This window comes from Limulus polyphemus, unplaced genomic scaffold (assembly GCF_000517525.1).
Source record: "Limulus polyphemus unplaced genomic scaffold, Limulus_polyphemus-2.1.2 Scaffold53, whole genome shotgun sequence".
Classification (NCBI taxonomy): Eukaryota; Metazoa; Arthropoda; class Merostomata; order Xiphosura; family Limulidae; genus Limulus; species Limulus polyphemus.
Window position 1 is genome coordinate 340,058 of NW_013665663.1, and position 23,051 is coordinate 363,108.

Below are 23,051 nucleotides of genomic sequence, written 5' to 3' on the forward strand. Positions count from 1 at the left end.
GACGGAATTGTCTAGAAAACCTTCCCACGGCTATAAATATAACCAACGCGACGCGCCAAGGAGAGTATTTATTATTAGTTCACTATAATCAGTGTGCTATAAACTTCGAAAGCTATAACTGTGATTTTCATAACACTTATCAATCGGAAAACTTAAGATATTTGACCAGGAATATTTATAAATTTCGAACGTTACAAATCATTTAACTTCAATGGATTCTCATCGGACATTAGTAATTTTACGAAAACATATAAATTCATCGTGGAGAGCTCAGTGTGTGTGGCAAAGGACAAAGCTAGCTAGCTTCCCAGCGAATCGTATCTACATCAACTCGTAATTAACTCGCTCATCGTAAACCCTCGGTATTAAGGAAGTTCCGGACTAGAAAGAAAACTTTGTAGTGTTTGTAAGTTTGCGAAACTTTTGTTTATAAATCTTTGTAATAATCGTTACTGTAAATTGTAAATTGTGTGTATATTAAAACGTATTTGTGTTAAAAATGAAAACGGTGTGTATCAATCTTGTTGGCAAATATCGTAAATTGACTAAAATATCGGCATATATTTAAATACTAAATCCAAAATACAATTTAACTACTACATTTAAATTATCAGTTAACTCGGTTTCGGGCTAATTCTAAATTCTAAAAAGTAGCACTGGCTCTCTCAAAAAAAATTAATTTAATGCCATTTTTGTTGCTTCTTTATTGACATTGATAAGTAACGCTATTTAAGTTCAGAAGTTACGGAAATGATATTTCGTTGTAAAAAAATAAAACTATTATATGCTTATCGTCATAAAATATTTCTTTGTGCTAAAGTTTATTTCGTACCACCTTTTCATTTTTATGCTCTTTTAGAAAATATAAACTTTTGGTATACTCACTCTTTAGCTTCATCACTAGGAAGATACAGGTCAAAATCGGTAAAAAGAATTTGAACCCTCTCACGACCTCTACCGGTAAAATGGTACACACAATGAATGTTGACTGGATATGGTCCTGAGTAGTTGGAACTCGTAAAGGTTCCGTTTTTGGAGTTGTCGCTGTCGATTGTTTGTATACAAGGTGGCGCTGTCGAGCAAAAAAATGAAACGTATGAATGATGTAATTATAATGTATAACAAATAAAGAAATAAAGAGGAGGAAGAAAGACTTTATTTTATTCTTTATTTGATAATTTTTGTGACATATAATTGACATATCACTGCCACTATCAATTGTTAACCTATTATCATATATTTTAATTACATCTTTGTCAAACAAAAAGATTTTGTTAATTTCATAGTTAACGTATTTGCAAACAAGGTTCTTGATGTTCCGCAAATTCTAACTTGAATATAACGGAATTTAGATTAATGTTTTGACGTATGTACTTATCTGCTTAATAACGAGCAAGACATTTAATTGAACGCAGAAAACGAAAAACAAAATGAAAATGAGAGAATAGTACATGTATAACGTTTCACATGCGATCCAGCTTTGCTTCATTAGTTACAGTGCTCATCTGTTTTCCAGCGCTAATAAGGTCAGCAGCCGGAAAACATCTTCAAGAAGGAAAAGCAGCGCTAAATTACATGTCACTGATGTGACACAAGTGCCGGAAATTAATATCCAGGATTAATATCCCGTAGAAAAATGTAGACGGCTTAATTCTATGATGTGTAATAAAGGCATATAAAATTACTACTGGAAATAGACGTGTATATTTTAAGAACTGAAACTAAAATCTAATTTTATCTGAGTTTAAAGAAAAATATTTTTAATTTAAGTGTGTAAGATTTAAGACTTAAGAAAAAATCTCGTACTGATGTATAAAATGAAAATTATATATAATAAACTTGTGCCCAAACAATGTCTTTAACTAATATTATTTTATCCAAATGTACCAACCTTTAAGCCTTAATCAAACTTCTGCAATATATATATTCAATGGTATATTTATTTTGCTGTATTATTTATAGTTTATTAAGTAACTCCAAAACAGTTTGCTTAATTTCCAATTTCCTAATTAAAATAAAAACACGAGCTATCACTACAGTATATACTTAGACGACGATACAGATTTGGTACATAAGATCCTATTTTAGAATTATTTTAAAACAGCAGTTTAGTTGAGAACAATGTGTAACACCTCCTAATTAAAGGAAAACCTAATGGTCTTGTTTCTCGTATTAGTATTTTTTTGTAACTCCATCATGATATTTTACTTGTCCAAACAATAAAAAAAATGTTTTGGGAGCTTCTGTTTTTAGATTTTTAAATATAATTTCTGTAAACAGCAGTAGAAAGCAAGACATGTTTTAAGTGGTTGACACACTGTGATGTTAAGGAAACATTTCGGTTTTCTATTTTCTTACTCTCCTCCTCGCTAGTCTCATTTTAATAACTTCAATATGTGTCACACCTCATCCATTTAACTGGTGACCAAGTGTTAATAAGGACAAAGGAAGAGTTTTCTTGGCCTTAATATGTTCCTGAGCCGGACGTGGCCTAATGGTTAGTGTATCGGAACTGTAACTTCGAGAGTTCACGTTCCATTGCTGTATGATCGCTCTCCACACTTTTGGGGCCATGAATGGTTATAATAGTGACGATTAAATCTTACTATTCGAATAAAGTAGCCCAAGAGCTAGCAGTAGATGTTTTTAATTAGCTGCCTTCCCACTAGTCTATCATTTCAAAATAACAGATATCTGGCGTAGATAGTCTTTGTGTAGCTTTGAGCGAATATTCGAAATGCTCTATAATCTCCTCCTCGATCAACTCATCTTCCCAATTTCAGTAAGTTATATCTCATCCATGTGGGAAGTGAGCAAAATTGACAAAAAGATTATCAGGGTTGTAAAAAGATTAAAGAAGATAAATAATGCAAAAAAAAGCGCTTCCCGCATGAAAGTAAAAGCTGGGGTCTTTCCTCAAAAACTTTTTGCCATTTACCTCTTTACTTATTATACGGTAAATGTAATTCTTAGCATATATATATAAGCATGTAGAGAAATATTAGACTTAACAGTATTAAAAATAAATTTCCGTACTAGGTTTTTACTAAATATCTCACACATATTGTTAAAATTTCATCACTCGAGATTTTATTTTAGTTTGACTCATAGTACTGTTCAGAAAACTAGTAGACACTCACACGAGGAGTGTTGCGAACTAACTATACTAAATAAAATATGCGCTCTTTAATGAGTTGGATACTTTACTTACATCCATATTTAAAATCGATACATTGCCTAGAATATTCAATAGCTTAGCACGCTAATCTACGTTTCAACAACATATATTATTCTAATTTGCACCAACAAACTGGTCAACAGTCTTCTTCCCGTAGAGGCTCTTCACATTTATCATTGTATGTAAAACAATTACTGGAAAAAATCTAACGAATTATCATGAATACAAATATAAGTCTAATAGGTAAGTATACAAACGGACGGACTGACAAATCAAAATATCCCCATTCTCCATCAATTTAAGTTGTGGGTGCGTTATAAGAGTTACAGTAAATTCCTTGGCGTGAATAGTGGATGATAGGATGCTGGTCACTGCAATTCAAAATTAGTGATAGTGGAATATAACCTTAGTAGTTTTGCCATAAATACGAAAATACAAGTAGAAATATAACTGGCAATAACCCAACTCATCCACCATTTAACGGCAAGTAATAATACATTACACGTCATTTAATATATGCATTAATTCATAATTAGGGACGACAATCCTTTATGTTGCTTTGCATGAAAATTCGAAACAAACAATCAGAGTGTATGATCCTTAAAAAAACTACTTATCCCATTCGTAATACCACGGATAAAACAAACTGAAGGAACAAGACCTCTGTGGTGTGCTACAGAACACCTTCTATCAGGTCCTCTGTGGTGTGCTACAGAACACCTTCTATCAGATGATTAACGATTATCAGTAACTTATGATCAAAGCTACAACCTGCCTAGATTAGAACTGAAAATTGACCCAGTAATTTAATACATAGTCATAAAACCAAAACTAATAATGATTAGAATGTTATTCATCATTACGAGGGCACCCTCGCTGTTAACGATATTTCAGAGCGTAAGTCGACCGTGTAAAGTCTTATACTGTAAACATTAGATAACATCATTACGAAAATTTTGTAACACTTCCCTCAAATTAGCAATAATTTAGTTACATATTTTAAAATCAGAATTTGTCCATGTGAAAGTCAACAGACGGATTTTTTGAAACTGGTTCTTACCATAAACAAAAGGTTTTGTACATTTAAAGAAGACTCTGAGATATTACTAAATTCTTCATTTGCAGATTGAACAGTCACTGATTCTTTTTCTCACAACTCCAATGCCACTAGCATTAAGTTGTTGCAAAAGAAAATCCGCAAAGTGTATTATTCAATCTATTTCTAACTTGCAGTGTTCGTTTACATCAAGCTAGAGCAGTTTTATAACTAGCGAAAACAGTTCCTATGTCTAATACCTCTAAAGAAATGAAAAGGCGTCTGTAAAAGTATCTTTAAGGCGAACATAAAACGTGGTCAATACTTTATATGAGTAAAGAATGACCCAAAGTGATACTTCTTAAGTATGCAAACATAATCTGATGCTTAAGCTCATTAAAAACTTTATTTTGATCTAAATTAATTAAAGAAAATGACTGATTTTCCTCAATATTCCTACCAGAAATTGTAAAGATTTCGTTCTCGTAAAGAGTATTAGAAATCCCACGTTTCAATCTCTTTGTAAAGACTTTCGTACTCATTTTATAGTCAGTTCCCGTAAGTGAAAGCAGCGTTCAAGTCTTCAGAAATGCAACACTTAATTTTCTGGTATAAAACACAAATTTCCGATTCTAGTAATCTTAAATAATGAAGTTACTTTAAATACTTCCATAATACAACTGCCTATTTTTACCCAAAACCTTCGATAAAAGTTAGCAATCAGATCATTTATTCAAGGATAAGCTTTCGTTGATTCTTCTAAGATTTACACTTTGTTCTAAATAATTCCAGTCTTCATGGAACTAACTGCATAAAGAGTGTCACTGGTTACTAGACTTTTTCTCTCTGAGTGAGTTCCTGATGGGAGAGTATCACTGGTTACTAGACTTTCTTTCTTTGTGTGAGTTCCTGGTGTGGAGAGTATCACTGGTTACTAGGCTTTCTCTCTCTGAGTGAATTCCTGGTGTGAAGAGTATTACTGGTTACTAGGCTTTCTCTCTTTAAGTGAATTTCCGGCATGGAGAGTATTTACTTTCAATAAAAGATATATTTACCTGCTCTTTGCAGTATTTTCTCATCACAGATAATGGTGCAGGAATGTTAATCTTGTACTTTAAAATGTTTCATCACTTAATCCAACAGGTATAATGCATTCCTTTTTTTCATAACTAATCAAATTTGTAGTTTATTGGATATATTCTCAGTTTTGAACTAAATTACACTTCAAGTTCCTAGAAGCACGTGTCTTTTCATGTAGAAAGAAATAGGAATAGAAAATAAGATATATTATCCGAAACGTGTTTTATTTTCTGCAGTTTCTTTAATTTTAAGCAAAACATCTAGAAATGCAAAAAATCTATTCAACTTTGGCTCCACACTAATTTAATTGACTGACCAAGTAAAGTAACGAGAGTAAGAGAAAATAATATCTAGAAACATTTGTCTTTTTCTCGCAAAATTTTCTTTTGCCCACCTACTTTTGGTTCAAACTTCCTTTAAATCTCGTTCAGAGTGGATATGTTTACTTGGTTCTACTTGGTTTATGATGCAATTTCAAACATGTGTGACATATATAAAGTAACACAACTGATTTCCTTTTTATTTAAACCTCATTCAAATAAGTCTACCTACACCAGCCTTACATTTATATCTCATTGAGATTTTCCATTTTCTATTCTAACCTAGTGTTAAACCTTGTAAGTCATTTGTATATTTTAAAGCTAGTTTAAGCTTTTAAAGAAACACAATGACTTTCTCTTCAAGTCTTAGAAAGGGACAAGTAGTGCCTTGTTCATCACTTTGTGTAGTTTAAAGACAGTTTAAATTTTTAAATAGATCCACGGACTTTCTCTTCAAGTCTTAGAAAGGGACAAGTCATCACTTTGTGTAGTTTAAAGACAGTTTAAATTTCTAAAAAGACCCACGGACCTTCTCTCCAAGTCTTCGAAATGGACAAGTAGCGCCTTGTTCATCACTTTCTGTAGTTTAAAGAAAGTTTAAATGTTTAAAGAAACACAATGACCTTCTCTCCAAGTCTTCAAAAGGGATAAGTAGCGCCTTGTTCATCACTTTCAGCGTCAGACAAGCCTGTCTGTAGCTTGAGTTTCATTAGATTCTTCAGCTTTACTTTATAGATAACTATGCTTTTTAGCAGCTAGTTCATCACTCTTATCAACTTGATTGAAGGTTATAACAGACAAGATGTTCATATCATATGCACGATACAGATGATAGCTTAACTTTGAACAGATTCTCGTGTAAAATGTTTGAGTCTTGGAACCTGTATTCAACATTTTCACATTATTTATGATTTTCATTCAAATCAACTAATTATCCCCTTGCAAAAACTCAACCTCTGTACCGTCTTCTCTCTCCAAAGTATTCGCAATCTTAATTTCAATTCAAGTTTCCTTGACAACACATTGGCTTATCATCCTACTTTATCGTTTTTATTATCTCTAATCGTACAACACAAGATCAGCCAATGAATTTCGCTATGTTCTGAGCAGTTTAAACCACCTCATGTTTCAACTTAAGTACGAAGTGCATGGTAGTCCAACCAACAAATAATTAACAGTTAAACCACCTCATGTTTCAACTTAAGTACTAAGCGCACGGTAGTCCAACCATCAAATATTTAAGAGTTAAACCACCTCATGTTTCAACTTAAGTATGAAGTGCACGGTAGTCCAGCGAACAAATATTTAACAGTTAAACCACTTCATGTTTCAACTTAAGTACGAAGTGCATGGTAGTCCAACCAACAAATAATTAACAGTTAAACCACTTCATGTTTCAACTTAAGTATAAAGTGCACGGTAGTTCAACCAACAAATATTTAGCAGTTAAACCACCCCATATTTCAACTTAAGTATAAAGAGCACGGTAGTTCAACCAACAAATATTTAACAGTTGAACCACCTCATGTTTCAACTTAAGTACGAAGTGCACGGTAGTCAACCAACAAATATTTATTACTTTGGTAGATCAGCCATAAGTTATTATCACAAAAATATGGAAATCTGTCGGTGAATACTATTTAAGCTTCGAATAGAAAACTCGAAAAGTTTCTAGAAGTTTCAATAGGGCCAATAATAATAGTAAAAAAGCATGACTTTTTAACAACAAGCTCAGTATTTCAAGTCGAACATTGGATATTGTAAGTCTCGTGGGGGTGAAAACAGTTGCTCTCGCATCTAAAGACATACGTAATTATACTGCTGTTTTTAAATATCCATTAATCTAACCTTATTTAAAAACTCTGCTCTTAGGTACTTAATAATAGTTAGTTTAGGATACGTTATTACAACCACTAAATACATATAATTCGCACCAGGCTAGGAAATAACCTGGTTTTTCTACTGAGTTGTAAGTCAGGCGACCACGATGAGTTTCTCCAATCGCACCAGACAAGTGAGTGAGTGGCTGTCTCATAAATAGCCATGGTTGTCACACTTAGAAAGTGCAAGAAGACACTTGGATTAAAATCACGTTCCTAAGGTCGAAAAGGTAAAAATGAAGGAACATATATATTTCAAACTAACTATAGGTAAATAAAAATAAGATGACATATTCTATCCGATTCGCCATGATACGATAGACGGCTAGATCGATAGAGCGACGATATTGTAACTTATTGGCAGTTCTACACGTAATCTCCTACTTATATACATGGTATATGAGCTTCAAGAATGAATTATTTTACACAACTACATCAAGTTTGAGCTTATGTACAAAAACTCCAAGGAGAATGTAATTACGTGACCAATAACTGAAACCTAAGAAAGCCTTTTATAAAAAATAAATGAAAATTATTTTCGTAGAGTAACAGATAAAACAAAATATGCATGCGATTTTTATTCGGCGTTAAATACTTAATGAAGAAGAAAGAAACACACACACACATATTCAAGCATTAAGTAAATTAAAAATAACTTCATGTGTACTTCGTGGTTTATTCTCCTGAAGATGGTGGAATTATTTACACCGAAACATGTAAAGTTTTTGAAGTTTCTTTTAACTTATATTTTTTTAAACTTTACAATTAAATTATTGTGCAAATAAAGAACATTGATGTTTCGTTTTATTAATCTTATTTAAAAGCTCTTAATATGTTGTATAAATTGTCTACTAAAGTACGTGTACGTCCTTTCTGGCGTAACTCGACGATTTAACAAAGATACGTTTTCAAATTGCGAGAAATGTGCAATTTTTTGTACATGTTAGTCCAAATATATCTTTAATTTTCAATCAGTCGTAGGGTACTGGCTTCTAATTGACAGGAAGCCAAACTACTTAAATTACGTAATAAGTTGCTATGACATCAGTGCATGAATCGAGAGACACAGACAGATACACACTGTGTTTTATAATAGTAGATTCCTTAGAACCAGCACGAACAACAAAATTGTGCGCCTCTAATTCTTTTATTTTAACATCTTGTAAAATGGCTTCACTTGTTTAGTAAAAACATGCTTGCTAATTTACAAATAAATTTAAAAAGATAGTGAAGCTAAAACCAATCAGAAGACAATATTATTAGAAAGTATGATGAAACAAATATTATCACAAAACATGTTTAGCTAAATTAATTTGAGTATCAAGTACAATCAAGTAGTTAAGCGTAAAAGTTAGAAAAGAAAGAAAAATACTTAATATAGATACGTTTTAGCCAGCATCTCAGCCATGAAATATTTTCGAGGTGGAAAAAACTGATGAGCATATTACATGTTAATAACTTGTGTTGTGAAATAACACAAAACACAACAACTAGAAAGCACTATATTCCCAGAAGTTTGGGGGGGGGGTAAAGCTTGGTAGTATGAATGAACGTTTCGAGTGTGGGAATCCATTAACTAGCCTCAAAAGCCACAGATGTAATGCCATATATTATATCCATCAATAATCGGTAATGTATGTTTTATGTAAAACTATTGTTAATCATTAACTCTAATTTAACTGATGACTGATCTATGAGAAATTAATTCACAGTATATTTATATATATATACATGTATGTGAGAATACCAATACAGTATACTTTTCTGTCATTATTTTTAAGTAATTCCCCTTGTCGAGTAGTTATAATTCGAGTAACGCCCAAGGTTTTTAATGCAAGCCATCTTGCGAACACGAGCTCGAAGTACCGTAAAATCAACGACGAATTTGTCTGTAATTTAACATAATTTTCTCACAGAACCGGTACAATATTCTATACAGTAATAAACATTAATGCTCCAAACGGACTAAAATATTGAAGTTTCCAATACATGCCCTGTAACGCATCACTTTTAACTCTCGAAAACTTACTAACTGCCTTGATTCACCATCAATATTTAACAGAAAAACCTCATGATAAAAATACCTCTACCGCGATTAGATAATTAAATAGTATAAATATGAAACATTGTTGTAATCGTCTGACTCCTTATAACCCTTTAATTATGTGGAACAATATTAACTTTATGAAGTGGTGAGAATAGAAAGTAAAGCTATCCTTTTTTTTATTAATCAAAAACCTTTATAACACTTTTCCCCCATTTTATGTTTAAATTGTCCGTCATATGAACTCCAATCTTTGAATTTTCATTTGTTTATTCTTCAGCTTTAGTAAACATATCAGAAAATAAGGCCAAATTGACAGACATACCATTAACTCGTTTCTTCCAAGGCAAGGCTTCTCCAGCCGTGGTGTCAAGCTCCATCAAGACACTCAAATACATAAAAATGCTTATACTTAGAGGTAACATCGGGTTTAGTAATGCAAGGAAGTATCTATTAGAGCAGTATCTTTAACCTTCAGCAGATAAGGTACTACACGTTATCCGGTATTCAGGTCGATCAAGAAAGAAAGAAAAAATTCAAATGCGTTTCGAAAACTGATATTGTCATCTATCTACTTATAAATATATATATATATAGAAGCTTCCTTGTCTCGTTTCCGAGCAGCAGCTTCTCTTAACGAAGTCTGCTGTTTCGATGCCTACAGGCTACGAGGAGGAAGGTGGAAGCTAGATTGTGCGAATCTAAAGCGCATGTGCAATTCTTACTAAAGGTTCGCACAATTCTACGTGGGATTCTGTGATTAATACCAGGACGAACATTCTCGTGAAAAATTGTGAAAAATCCTGCTAAAAGGATAATATATATTTATATTTGAATTGATGAATGAGCAAAACGTGTATTTCCTACAAAAAATGAGATTTCAACTTGGTTTATTTTCATGAGAAAATATATACAATAGACAATCAGGGAGAGAGACACATACAGCCGGTTGAAGTATTAGTTTGGAAGTTATTATGGTGTACTATGTTTACATTGATACAAATATGTGTACCACTGTTTAATCAGGAGATAAATACAAGTATGCTCATCCCTTAGTGAGAATGAGTGTAAGAAATAAAAGCGCTCAAGGAGATTAATCTAGCACCTATATATTATTATATATGGACGATTGTATTTGAAATCCAAGTTATATCCACAGAAATGTCTATACAGAACTCTTAAACAGTTTACATTGATAAAAGGGATCACACAAAAAATCGAAACGTTGTTTTAGATTGGTAGAACAAAATACGGTCTGGATCAAACGGATTCTACTTCGACATGTTTTAACGTTGAATTTTTCTTACAAAGAAACAACATGACTCCGTTTCTTCTCATTAAGGTTTCCATCTTTACTTAATTAACAATCCTAACACAACACACCCGCACACAGAAAAATTGGTTTTCAGAAGAAACTCAAAAACATACAATCAAACAATTTATTTTATTTTTTAAGACGTCTGAAACATTAAAAGCAAGAACAAAGGTGTTTTTATTTCCCATTGGATATCTCGAACATTCAAAATCTAAGTATTCTTATTCTCCAATCTCTGTTGAGCATCTGAAACATTTAAGACAAGAAATAACTTTTATCAAACTCTGTTAATCACCTGGGATATTCAAAACCTAAAGGAAACGTTTCTTGAATGTATTAAGATACGAAAATATGTTTATCAATAAGATTAAAACAGAGTTAAAATGTGTGACAACAAAGCATACAAATAACAACATGATAATGACATTTTAATTTTTCAAGTAATTCTTTAAATGTCGGAAATTTTGGCTGTGAGATTATAGTGATAATAATATAATATTGTGGAGCTCAATTAATATGTTTTAATATATTCATAAATGTTTCACATCAATGAGTAAGTTTTAATATATAAAAGAAAGGAATTAAATGTATTTGATGTATGTTCAATCGTGCTAAAGTATGGGTGTTATGTGTGTTCATTAACACCGTTTGTTAGAATGTTTAATATATAGATATATATATAAAGTTAATATTGATAACAATTTGTTTCAGAAACCCTCTTGAAAAGATTACGTTGTTAATGCGCAGATATGTTCAAGATTAATAGAACATCACCTGTGAATATATATATACCATATTTAAAACAATTCGAGGTTCGATCTCCTGGGTAGACACTTATGTAAATTTCAAATGTATTACGTTTATCACAGACGACAGCAGAAGATGGCTTGTTTTCAACTTTTATCTTGATGTAAATGTGTGTTCTTTTGCAACTCATTCATAATCGCCAATCCTTCTCTCTTCTCGTTCTATACGTTTTGAAGGCGAGATGTGGCACCATGTAACGTAAAGCACCTCAAACTTATCATTGTACAAACTCTAAGCGCTTATTATTTCCTCATGCAAGAAACAAATATTTTTCTATCAGAACTGTACAGTCCAATCACCTCGAAACAACATTTCTGTAAGTGCAACAACAATAAAAAAAAGGAATGGATGAGTTGAAAACTCCTTTAGAACAAGTATAGTTTCTGGAAAGCCAGCCCTCAAAACAGAAGGAATCATGTTTATAAATAACTCACTCGGTAGAATAGGAGGCGTAATCGATTTTTCAAGGGTTTTACGAACGTTTCTACAAAAGCATAAAATATTCTGTTGTTCTTCGTTTTATATTAAGAACAGTACCAATTTGCAGATAGCCTTAATAACGTACCAGGTTTTTGTTAACATGAGTATAAAAAAAGTGATCCATTTCTATCTCTCACTTTTCCGAGTAACATTGTCACACAGATTTAGTTGGATAGAGCCTTTCGTCTATTGGAAACAAAAGAATACGAAGAGAGAACACGTGTGAAACTTACTAATAACATGAGACCTGGTATTGCTTGGTGGTTTTGTTGCTTAACTCGCAATTTGCGTGTGTGTGTGTGTGGTGGGGGTGGGGGGGGTTATAATGATATAGTCAGTCACACCATTCCTTGCTACAGAGTAACAAAAGAGTTGGCTGCGTGTGGTATTGACTAGCTACTTTCCCTCTAGTCCATCACTTCAAAATTAGAGACGTCTTGTACAGATAGCCTTCGAGCAACTTTGCGTAAATCCTCCTCAAACAAATAAACTAACAACCCGTATGTACCACGTCAGAGGTCGAGTTTCTTTTAAATTCTGTAGACAGTTAACGTACAATTTCACATTCTCTTATCGTCCAATTTGTATTTGATACTTAAACGTTAATTTGATTTGCCTTTTTTAGATACTGATCTAATTTTCACGAAAGTATCGTGTTTCGCACATGAGCTTCATATTTGATGCATTTAGTTGATTCTTAAGGAATGTGGTTTACCTAAGTTTTCTATTCAATCTATTTGTATTCAAAAGTGCTTCGTTACCACAAATTTACCATAAAGGTGGGTAGGGGTTGTTCAGTGCAAAATAATCCCTTTTGAACCTCAACTGCATTTTTACGAATGATTACGGAAAATTAAGCTTACTGCTGCAAAAACTACCTAACTGGCTTTATAAATTTATGTTCATAACTTATTTTGTTTGCTAATGTATTTCTTCAATGTGACACGAACCTTGCGATGGACCATGTGCTTGATCACAACTGACTCACAGATTACTTAGACCTACATGTGTTATTCAGAAACAACTCCCTCCCTGAAAACATCATGGTGACGCCCATGATTATAAAGGTTCGCGTGGGCTTATTGATGATGCTATTGTTCTTTTTCTAAAAAGAAAAAACTTCTAAACTGAAACTGAAAGATTACTAACCAATGTAGCAGAAGGATAAAGATTTACGTGGACTTAAGATTATTGAGGCAAAGACGGAAGGAAACAAAAAAGCTGGTTCATCAAAGTTCACATTAATATTATGTTTACAAAATTATCTAAAAAAGACAAATTATTGCTGTAACTTCAGTGACATCAGTTACTTACACCTTATCTTTGAAGTTTTTTTGATACAGATATATGATATATATATATGCACGCGCGCACACACACACACAAAGAAACAAACAAACAGTCTAACCACTCAACAAAATACCAAACGAAGAGATAGATAAATAGATTGGTGCATGCAAACTTCCTAAAGCTTTACGAAAATCGACTTGCTTCAAATTGATTAAATCGGTGAAATTGGAACGTTTAATAAAATAAGGCAAATGTAGTAAATATAACTAATTTAATTTACATTTTACTTCAACAGAACAACTATTTTTATATGTTATTATAACTTACAAATAAGTAGCTGTTGAGCTCTTAAGCACCTTGAGACCCAATGTCATAATTTTCACGCCTGAAGTAGAATTCAACAGTTGTCTCTCCTTTTTAGGTGTTAATGTAAAAAGAGAAAATAATAAAACTGTCAGGGTTTTATGGGGGCCGAATTCTTTACGTTAGGTGTCTGTGACTTGTTGGTGATACATTTCAACAATAAACGGACAGCACACAATCCACTTGTTTTAAGATAATATATATTCAAAACAAGTTAGACGTATGTACAAAATTCGTTACACTATTACTTACCACTGTTGAATCTAGAGCTTTAAATAATTCTCTTTTTTGTCAAAAGTCCACACAGGCTGATTCAGTTACTTTAGAACCCAAGTGACAAGACGAATTCTTCTTCTTTATCTTTGTTGTTACAATACAAACTGTAAAAATCTCACTTTATAAATCGCCCGTTACATCTAAACTGACAATTATTCCGTCTAACTTCAGTTTTTCCACTTTTACTTTCATAACTTAACTTCCTCTCTGTATCTGCACGTGTTTATAACAAGCGACAGAAAAATCTAGAAATATCTAGCCCTCTAGTAACAACAATATTAAACCTAATGTGAAAAATTTAGAAGCTTGGAGTACAATGACGTCAAAAATTAAACTACATAAACAACGTACGACTCGTATGGGGATACGTAACCGAACTTGTCGTAACTATCGCTTTTAAAATAATTACTTTTAACTAAATAATACTTAAATATTAGGTCACTAAATCAACTACATAATAACTCTTACACTGAACAGTCTTCTATATCCAATAAATGTTATCACTAGCATGTACAGGAACCCCATTCAGACACCATGCTGCCACACGTGAGATCTAGTCACGACTTGTCAGAAAATATATTCACTTACGTCGTCGCCCCCCCCCCCCCCATGGTCAGGTGGTTAGGGAGCTCGACTCGCAATCTGAGGGTCGCGGGTTCGAATTTCTGTCCCCCCAAACATGCTCAACCTTTTAGCTGTGGGGGCGTTAGAATGTGACGGTCAATCCCACTTAAAAGAGTAGCTCAAAAGCTGGCGGTGGATGATGATAACTAGCTGCTTCCCCTATAGTCTTTCACTGCTAGCGCAGATTGCCCTCGTGTAGCTTTGGGCGAAATTCAAAGCAAACAAAGAAACCAATCACTCCAGAAACAAAAAAATAAAATAATAATAAGCGTCCACTTCAGATATCTCATATAAGTGAGTGTTCTTTTCCTTTTCTGATATTTTTTTGTGAAAACATTGGCTTAAAAATCATTCGTCATCATTTCCATTCTAATTATCTTTAAAGAAATTCAGTGTGTGTGTGTGTGTGTGTGTGTGTGTTCATAAATATCAAAGAATATGTTAGTATACATCTAAAAATAAACAGATATATATGTATGTGTTTTTAAATCAAAAGACTGTGGATTCCTAATTTACTGCGACAGTAAAATGTTTTTTTTTCTTTTTACATTCGATTTCCTATTACAAATATGCTCAAATAAAAAATGTCAAGCATTAGGACTAATGACGACTTTTCTTGATTTAAAACTGTTAGTAATGTTTGTAAATATGAACCCACAAGTGATATTTTACCTCTTTTTCTCCCAAAACTACCTCAGACGAAATTCATGTTTAATACAGTAAGTATTATCAGGAAAATTTAAGAAATATAAATTTGTCGTCTAAGTCACGTATAAAAGTTTAGTACTTGACTAGTTTATAAGTTATTTATTCAATAATTAATGTTATTGGTGAATGATGATCTTTTATAAGATTTCTGGAGTATAATAGTTCATCTCAAAATTGCAAACAACATTTTCAGTCAGTTTGAAGGTATTCCGCTTCAAAGGCTGTTTAAATCTTTTGATTTCTCACTTGAACACATAAAGTAAAATCGATAGGACTATCGATCGATCTGTGAAAAATGAAGTTGGACCAACTAGACGAAGCCTTTTATTCGTCCAAGTTCAGAATCCATTATACAAATACGACTAACTCGAATATATCAGAACCTAATATACAAATACAATTAGCCGAGTATGTTCAAAATATAAATACAAGCAGCTCAACATATCGAATACCCGAATGTAACTAGGTGAAAAGACTGGGTTAAAACTAAACTGACAACTTCAGAATACAAAAAACAATCACACAGACAAGTCTAGAACCCAGTATACAAATACTGCCAGCCCAATATATTTAGAACCCAGCACACATTTACAACCAGCCAGATATACCACTAAGCTTATTGCAGTAATATTTGAAATGTAATGTATTTTATGACGGTTACTCAACGAGGGCTTTCACGATAAACAACTAGATTTGGAAACCATAACATTTAAATTCATAGAATATTTTATTTCTCATCATTCAGCCCAGCTTATGACTTCTGGTATTGACGAAAAGCTTGTTAAACAGCAACTTGTGGAAGACAAAAGACAGATCGAAAATTATATTTTTACACACCTCTGATTTCAGTCTACAATGAGCAGATTAAGAGGAATGTAGTTAGCTTGTTTTTGTAATAACTTTTATACCTCTTGGTTTTCCTATATTTCACCAGTTTTCTGCGTTTAAACTGCAACTTTATTAAACTACTATTTGAAAATATCATTTGTGAAAAGTTATAAATAATAAAGTATATCGAAACGCCATGTTATCCAATTTCGTTTCCTTACACATTCTATCTGTTAACCAGGGCTCCACAAAGAGATTTGAAAAGGACCTTCAGAACACAGTAATTTTGTCTAGAATGTAAGATGTATAGTCTAGTCTCTAGAGTATTTACTTGATCTATGCAGAGTTAATTCTGTCACTGCTATGGAGACTGCTATTGTATTAGGTCGAGATTTTTGAAGACTTCGTTCACGCCGAAAGTCTTCCCAGATCTCAAGGCACTGAAAATCAGATTTATACAACTGTTTCTCTCATTGTATATCTATGAAAACGATGAATTTTTAAAAACACTACAAAGGACTATTTAAACATCTGAGTCCGTAGGGAATAAGTTAAGGTTATTTTTAAAGAGAAAGTGTGAAAATTAACATAAAGATCACTGATATGAGAAAAGATGATGATTGAAGTCCGGGCAAAAGGTTAGGTTGATATGACCAAACTAAAATGGTTAAGCTCAATAATATGGTTAAAACATGAAGGTCAAGGTTATTGTGAATTGGTTTAAGGTATTTGTCTAGACATTATAATCCACAGAATACGTTAGGTTTTCAAATAGAAATAGTTAGCGAAGTCAGATGTTAAAAATATACTAAATATAATTATATGGTTTTAGAATATTAAAATAAAAAGCAAAATATATATACACAAACACAACATGAATATATAACATATTTTTACTATGGAAGAAGCTTAAGATATAACATATGATTTAGAAAACTGTAGTACGATACATGTTTAGAGGCCCTTTCAAAATAAATGTGATAAAATATCAGGATCATCCGATGTCTTATAAAACTCACATTCATAAAAGTTTCTTATTGTGGCTAATTTTGAACATTTTTTTCGAATTAAATTTGCTATTTTTAGGTATAGATTATAGCAAACATCGCATTGTTTGTTTCATGAGATACAAATTATTCCTTAAAGCTTCTTCGAAATTTAGTAAACCAGTGTCTAGAAACTTTCTCATTGACACAGCCTTTAATTTGTTCCTATGGTACATTGCATAAGGAGTTCAAAATAAGCTTTTCCCAACAGGCAGGATCAGGTAGAATATCTAATGAACTGTAGTTGCTTGCCACCAGGTAATTTTTCCCAACAGGCAGGATCAGGCAGAATATCTAATGAACTGTAGTTGCTTGCCACCAGGTAATTTTTCCCAACAGGCAGGATCAGGCAGAATATCTAATGAATTGTAGTTGCTTGCCACTAAGTAATTTTGCACATCCACGGTAATCCTCATTAAGGAAAAATATTTAAATAGATTTTAAATAAACTTTTCACAAATGGTCGATTCCTTTAAGATGTCTAGTGAATTTCAATTTTTGTTACCCTTTTAATAATACTTTTTAACACAGCAATAATTTTCCTTCATTGTTTGTACTTCTACTTTCGCCTCAGATCAAAGAGAAGACCAATACACCTGCTATCAAATTAACGAATCACGTCATCTTCACAGAACACACCTTTTTCTTTCACACTAACAAACCATTTCTTCACCGTTGCTCTGAACCTCTTGATCCTATTTTTAAGGATGCTCCAGTGTGAAAAGTTGCCGACTTGATTAAAGTCTCTTTGGTTTTGTTGTAATGGTAACAATAAACAGAAAACATTCTTAGAGAGACCAAACTTTCACTTGTTTTGCAGACGCTGGAGCAAAAATAATAGCAAAAGGTTAACGCATTTGCAGTAGAGACGAGGCTTTCTCAGATTTACTATGGATTATTAAATTATTATGTGGGTAAATTCAATTTTCTTAAGCTTGTAACCGTGTTTTTATTCAAAAAAGGAAACGTAATCGCCTAAAAAAGTTGACACCTATTTATGGCCTCTGGTGTTGGAAACTGGCTAAAACAAATTTTTTTGTGCATAAAATACTTAATAGTTAATCCGTTAATACATTTTGATATGGTTATTCTACTAATTATTTCCACTTAAACATAATTGTCATCAGATAAAAACAAAACAAAGTACATTATATAACAGTTATAGTCTGGAAAAGTGAATGCAGTTAAAACTTAAAATTCGATTACTAGTTAATAACAACAAAAAATAAATAATTTAAATTGCTAAAATAGTTTTATTTATAAAGAAAACTAAACTACAGATTCTGTTGATTATATATGATATTCAGTTCACTAAGTTCAACAGGTAAGTATAAAGTATCGCTAAAGTACAAGGGCCGTAAAGATTTGTTTACAAAGCATAAATGAACATTGGCATCAAATGAAAGACACCCCCACTGGCACAGAGATATGTCTGCGGAATTACAACGCTAGAAATCGGTTTTCGATACCCGCGGTGGGCAGAGCACAGATAGCTCTTTGTGTGGCTTTGTGCTTAACTTCAAACACACACACACACAAATGAAAGACTCAAACGTAAGTGTAAACCAAAGAAACAAAATTATTATATATATATTAACACATACACTCATGTGTAACTGTTTTTCATTTAGAAGATTTTTAGCTCGTCGATTTCAAAGTTGTTTAAAGTTTTTTCCTACTGGATCAGGGGTAAAGCAATTTTACTTCGCAAAAGACAGCAGATCTGTGTCTTCACAAAATTGCTTAGTCTTTCCAAATTCCTAGTGCGGTATCCCACGATCTCAGGTTACCTACGCATTGTTCATTCCCATATTCAACGGGGAGGTTTAATTCTTACATTATACTAACTTATAAAAACCTTAATCTACTTCTCCATTTAGATGTGACCTACACTAAAGAAGTAATAATGACGCAGAAGCGTGACCAATCAAATTTAAGACTTATAGAATGGCCACTAAAGCATGCAACTTAACCTGAGACTGGAAAATTTACCTTAGTGTACCTGACTAAAGGTACATTAATTTTTAATTGTAAAACTGTAAAACTTGCAGTTTTGAGCTACTACACATAGTTCAATTCACAACTGTAAATCAACAGATGGGATAACAAATAGGGGTACCTACGTCAGTGGGTCATTTCTTTCCCTTTCCCAAATTTAACATTTATTATAATCTTTACAATTTAGCAGATACGAAAGAAATTATTTAGCTTTTTACCTGTTAATAAAGAAGAGAATAGCAAGTAGATTTTATAGGGTTACCAACACTAAGATAAAACTATAAAATTAAACCTTTTAAAGTTTCTGTACAAGATCTAGACAAATTGTGGATAAGAGTTTGAAAAATTGAATTTTTTTCCAAAAAATAGTGGGCGGACGGACTTCACCCTCGAGTATAACACTGCATTTAGTAAACAAACTAATGACGAAATAAGGGATCAATCAACTATGGTATTAAACACATAATATATTACGATGCTAAATTCAAATTCCTCAAAAAATAACTAATCAAAACAATTAAGCAGTAACTCTTTAAGTATATTATTTAGATATCACATGTGAATTAGGCTTAGAAAATCATATCCCCAAATGATTACTTTGACAAAATCGAATTAAAATATCTGTTAATGTTACGTTATTAAACCCCCTCATAAAAAAGTTGTAATACATCAAGCCAAACATTTTACTTAAATATCAAAATATTAAAGACAAAGATGTATCTAAAAGTGTTTTCAGCTTTAACTTATCTATTACAATAACAAGAATGATGCAACCTCTTAAAGAACACTTGTTACTCCAAAAGTGTTTACAGCCGATTATCTACCTCTTAAAGAACAAAATGATGCAACACTTGTTAATCAAAAAGTGTTTACAGCCGATTATCTACCTATTAAAGAACAAAATGATACAACACTTGTTACTACAAAAGTGTTTACAGCCCATTATCTACCTATTAGAGTAACAAAAGTGATGCTACACTTGTTTCCCTAAAAGTGTTATTACTTACCTATTGGAATGACCAAAATTGATTAAATACTTGTAACACTGAAATTGATCAGGGATCATACATCACATAACTTTATAAATATATCGTTTCATCTAAGACTTTTAATTTGTTAGCCAATTGGAATAGCAATAAGATAATGGGTATAGCTTTGTAACAAAGGCATTTGTCATGCTATTATACCCTTATACTTCAGTAGATCTGTATTAGAGCATATATGTAAATATGAGTCTGTATTAGAGCATACATGTAAATTCTATTATACCTATATCATTCAATAAGTCTGTATAAGAGCATACATGTAAATTCTATTATACCTATATCTTCCAATAAGTCTGTATTAGAGCATACATGTAAATGCTATTATACTCTTATCCGTCAGTAAATCTGTATTAGAGCATACATGTAAATTCTATTATACCACTATCTTTCAGTAAATCTGTATTAGGGCATATATGCATATATAAAGTGGAGATTTTAAAACTATTATTAGACTTGTGTCGCTTCATCCTATTTCAAATACTGCTAGAAAGAAGCTTCTTCATCTTCAGCATTGTACACCATAAAAGTCACCCATTTTCCAATGATATTCATATTACAAGCTTATGCTTGTGAACACTGAGGATGGTTGTGTATTTATTTGCACCAGAACAATGATTTCCTCTGGTGAATAGCCTAGGGTCGCCCACTGATTAGCGTGCCGGACTTTGGAGTTGAGATTCCGTGGTTCGCGTCACATTGCTACCTCACTTTGGAACCGTAATTGCATTGTAAGAGTGGCGGTAAAATCTCCCTTTTCCGTCTGACAAATGTGACCCAAGAGCTGACACTGAGTGATGTTCACCTTCTCTCTGATCCATCACATCAAAAATTAGGGACGGCTTGCACAGATAGGTCTCTTGTACGAAATCTAACAAACAAATAAAATCCACCGATTGTAGAGAAGCGACAATCGAGGGGAAGTAGAACCACATTGTAGTAACAACGAATCAGCGATATAAATCTTCTATTCTACTTTCTAAAGAATGACTAAAAACGAGTTTCGCCAAAATAAGTTAAGATTTTCATTCTACACGTTGGAAATATTTCTTATGAATTAACAGCGCTAATATTTTTCAGTGTCTATGCCAATTATTCGCAGCTGATCACTATACGATTTAATAACTAGCGACGGATGATCGTTTGAGATAGATCATGTTGGGCGAAGCTATTATAAAAACCATGATTTCATAAGAAAATTTGAAAGTCAAAACTGCTGGCATAGAATCTTGGATGAAATAAGATCAGTGTCTATTAGGTTCTACTGTTTCTTCCATAAAAAGCTTATCACGAGTTCATTCTAAAAACAGTTTCAGATACCATGACCATTTTAAAACTAAAGTCTTCATCGATCTCTTGCGAGGAAGAAGTAGTTTCAATAGCGCGTGTAGTCGTTACTTAGCAACTAAAGTTGCTAAGGGGCTTTACAGACCTCAGCCTTAGGTTATGCAAGACATTATTAAACAAAAATTCTTAGTGTTTGCTTGAACGCATTATACTCCACGATTAGAACGATATATTATGTATATATATATATAAATTTACTAGAATTCTCTTCGACTTTGAAAAATACAAGATCACTCTTAAACTTCACTACAAATTTATATTGATCAATCTTTTCGCACCTTTGATGACATTATAATAAATATATATATGTCTGTAGAAAATATTAAGTATATATATACGGTACTTTCCATTCTCCAAACATGTTAATTTTGCCACCAAATAAGGAAAAAAAGTATATCTCTTTTTTTCGAATTTCGTACGAATACAACATGCTATATTAAGAAAACAAAATGGCACATCTTCTAATGAAAATGCATGAAACGTATGTAAACAAGTTGTCATGATATAATTATTGATTGCTTTCTTCAGTAATATGAAGAAACGGTGACAACCGCAATACATGAATATATATTAAATTACTTATACAGTCGCCATCTATGTTCTTTAACCGCTATTACAATACTTTCTTTTTTCAGAGCTTTTATTCTAAGAGCTATTTTCATTACTTCACTTTAACTTAACACAATAGTTTAGAATTATTTCCTATTACGTTGAAATTATGATATAACATATCTATCGGTCCATTTACTTATATATTTAATTATATCTAACAGTATCTTTTTCTAGGTTATGTTTTTCTACAACAGTAAAACTTACTTGGACCGGCAGTGGTAATTTCTTGATATAGTTTTCTTCGGTCTGGTTCTTACAAGGAATAAAAAAAGACAACGGACGTAAAACATACGCTTATAACCAAAGCATTTATGATAATGACGACTAAATAATGAATATTTCAATCCCCCGATGGGACAGCGATAAACCTACGGTCTTACAACGTTAAAAAATCCGGGATTCGATTCATCGCGATGGACACAGCAGATAGTTCAATGCGGTTTTGCCTTAAAACAAACACTGAATCATTCAACGCATTTTAGAATATTTCGCGTCAGAAGCTTTATTAACTCTTTTTGGTCTTTCTTTTTAATCGAGCAGAAACGAAACTAAAATCATATTTAAAATGTGAATTTAGAGTTCACATTTTATCCATTCTGGCAATGCCTCTTTACCGGCGTAGATACGAAAAATTACTCAGGAGTGATTGTTATTGTTTGTTTGTTATGGATTTTGCGCAAAGCTACACGAGGGCTATCTGCGCTAGCCGTCCCTAATTTAGCAGTGTAACACTAGAGGAAAGGCAGCTAGTCATCACCACCCACCGCCAACTCTTG

At 32.6% G+C, this 23,051-nt stretch overlaps 1 protein-coding gene across 3 annotated transcripts in view; it reads right to left on the reverse strand.

The window, feature by feature from the left end:
• Positions 1-23,051, reverse strand: part of LOC106463468 (suppressor of lurcher protein 1-like) — a 160,200-nt gene that overhangs the window by 20,679 nt on the left and 116,470 nt on the right. The window contains exons 8-9 of one of the 3 annotated variants that reach the window (XM_022391355.1): positions 22,480-22,521; positions 886-1,072 (exon numbers count right to left, since the gene is read on the reverse strand). In XM_022391355.1, coding sequence (XP_022247063.1) covers positions 886-1,072; positions 22,480-22,521 — 229 coding nt within the window. Of the gene's footprint in view, positions 1-885; positions 1,073-22,479; positions 22,528-23,051 lie in introns of all 3 variants that reach the window. The other 2 variants (XM_022391349.1, XM_022391361.1) reach the window with 2 other exon arrangements.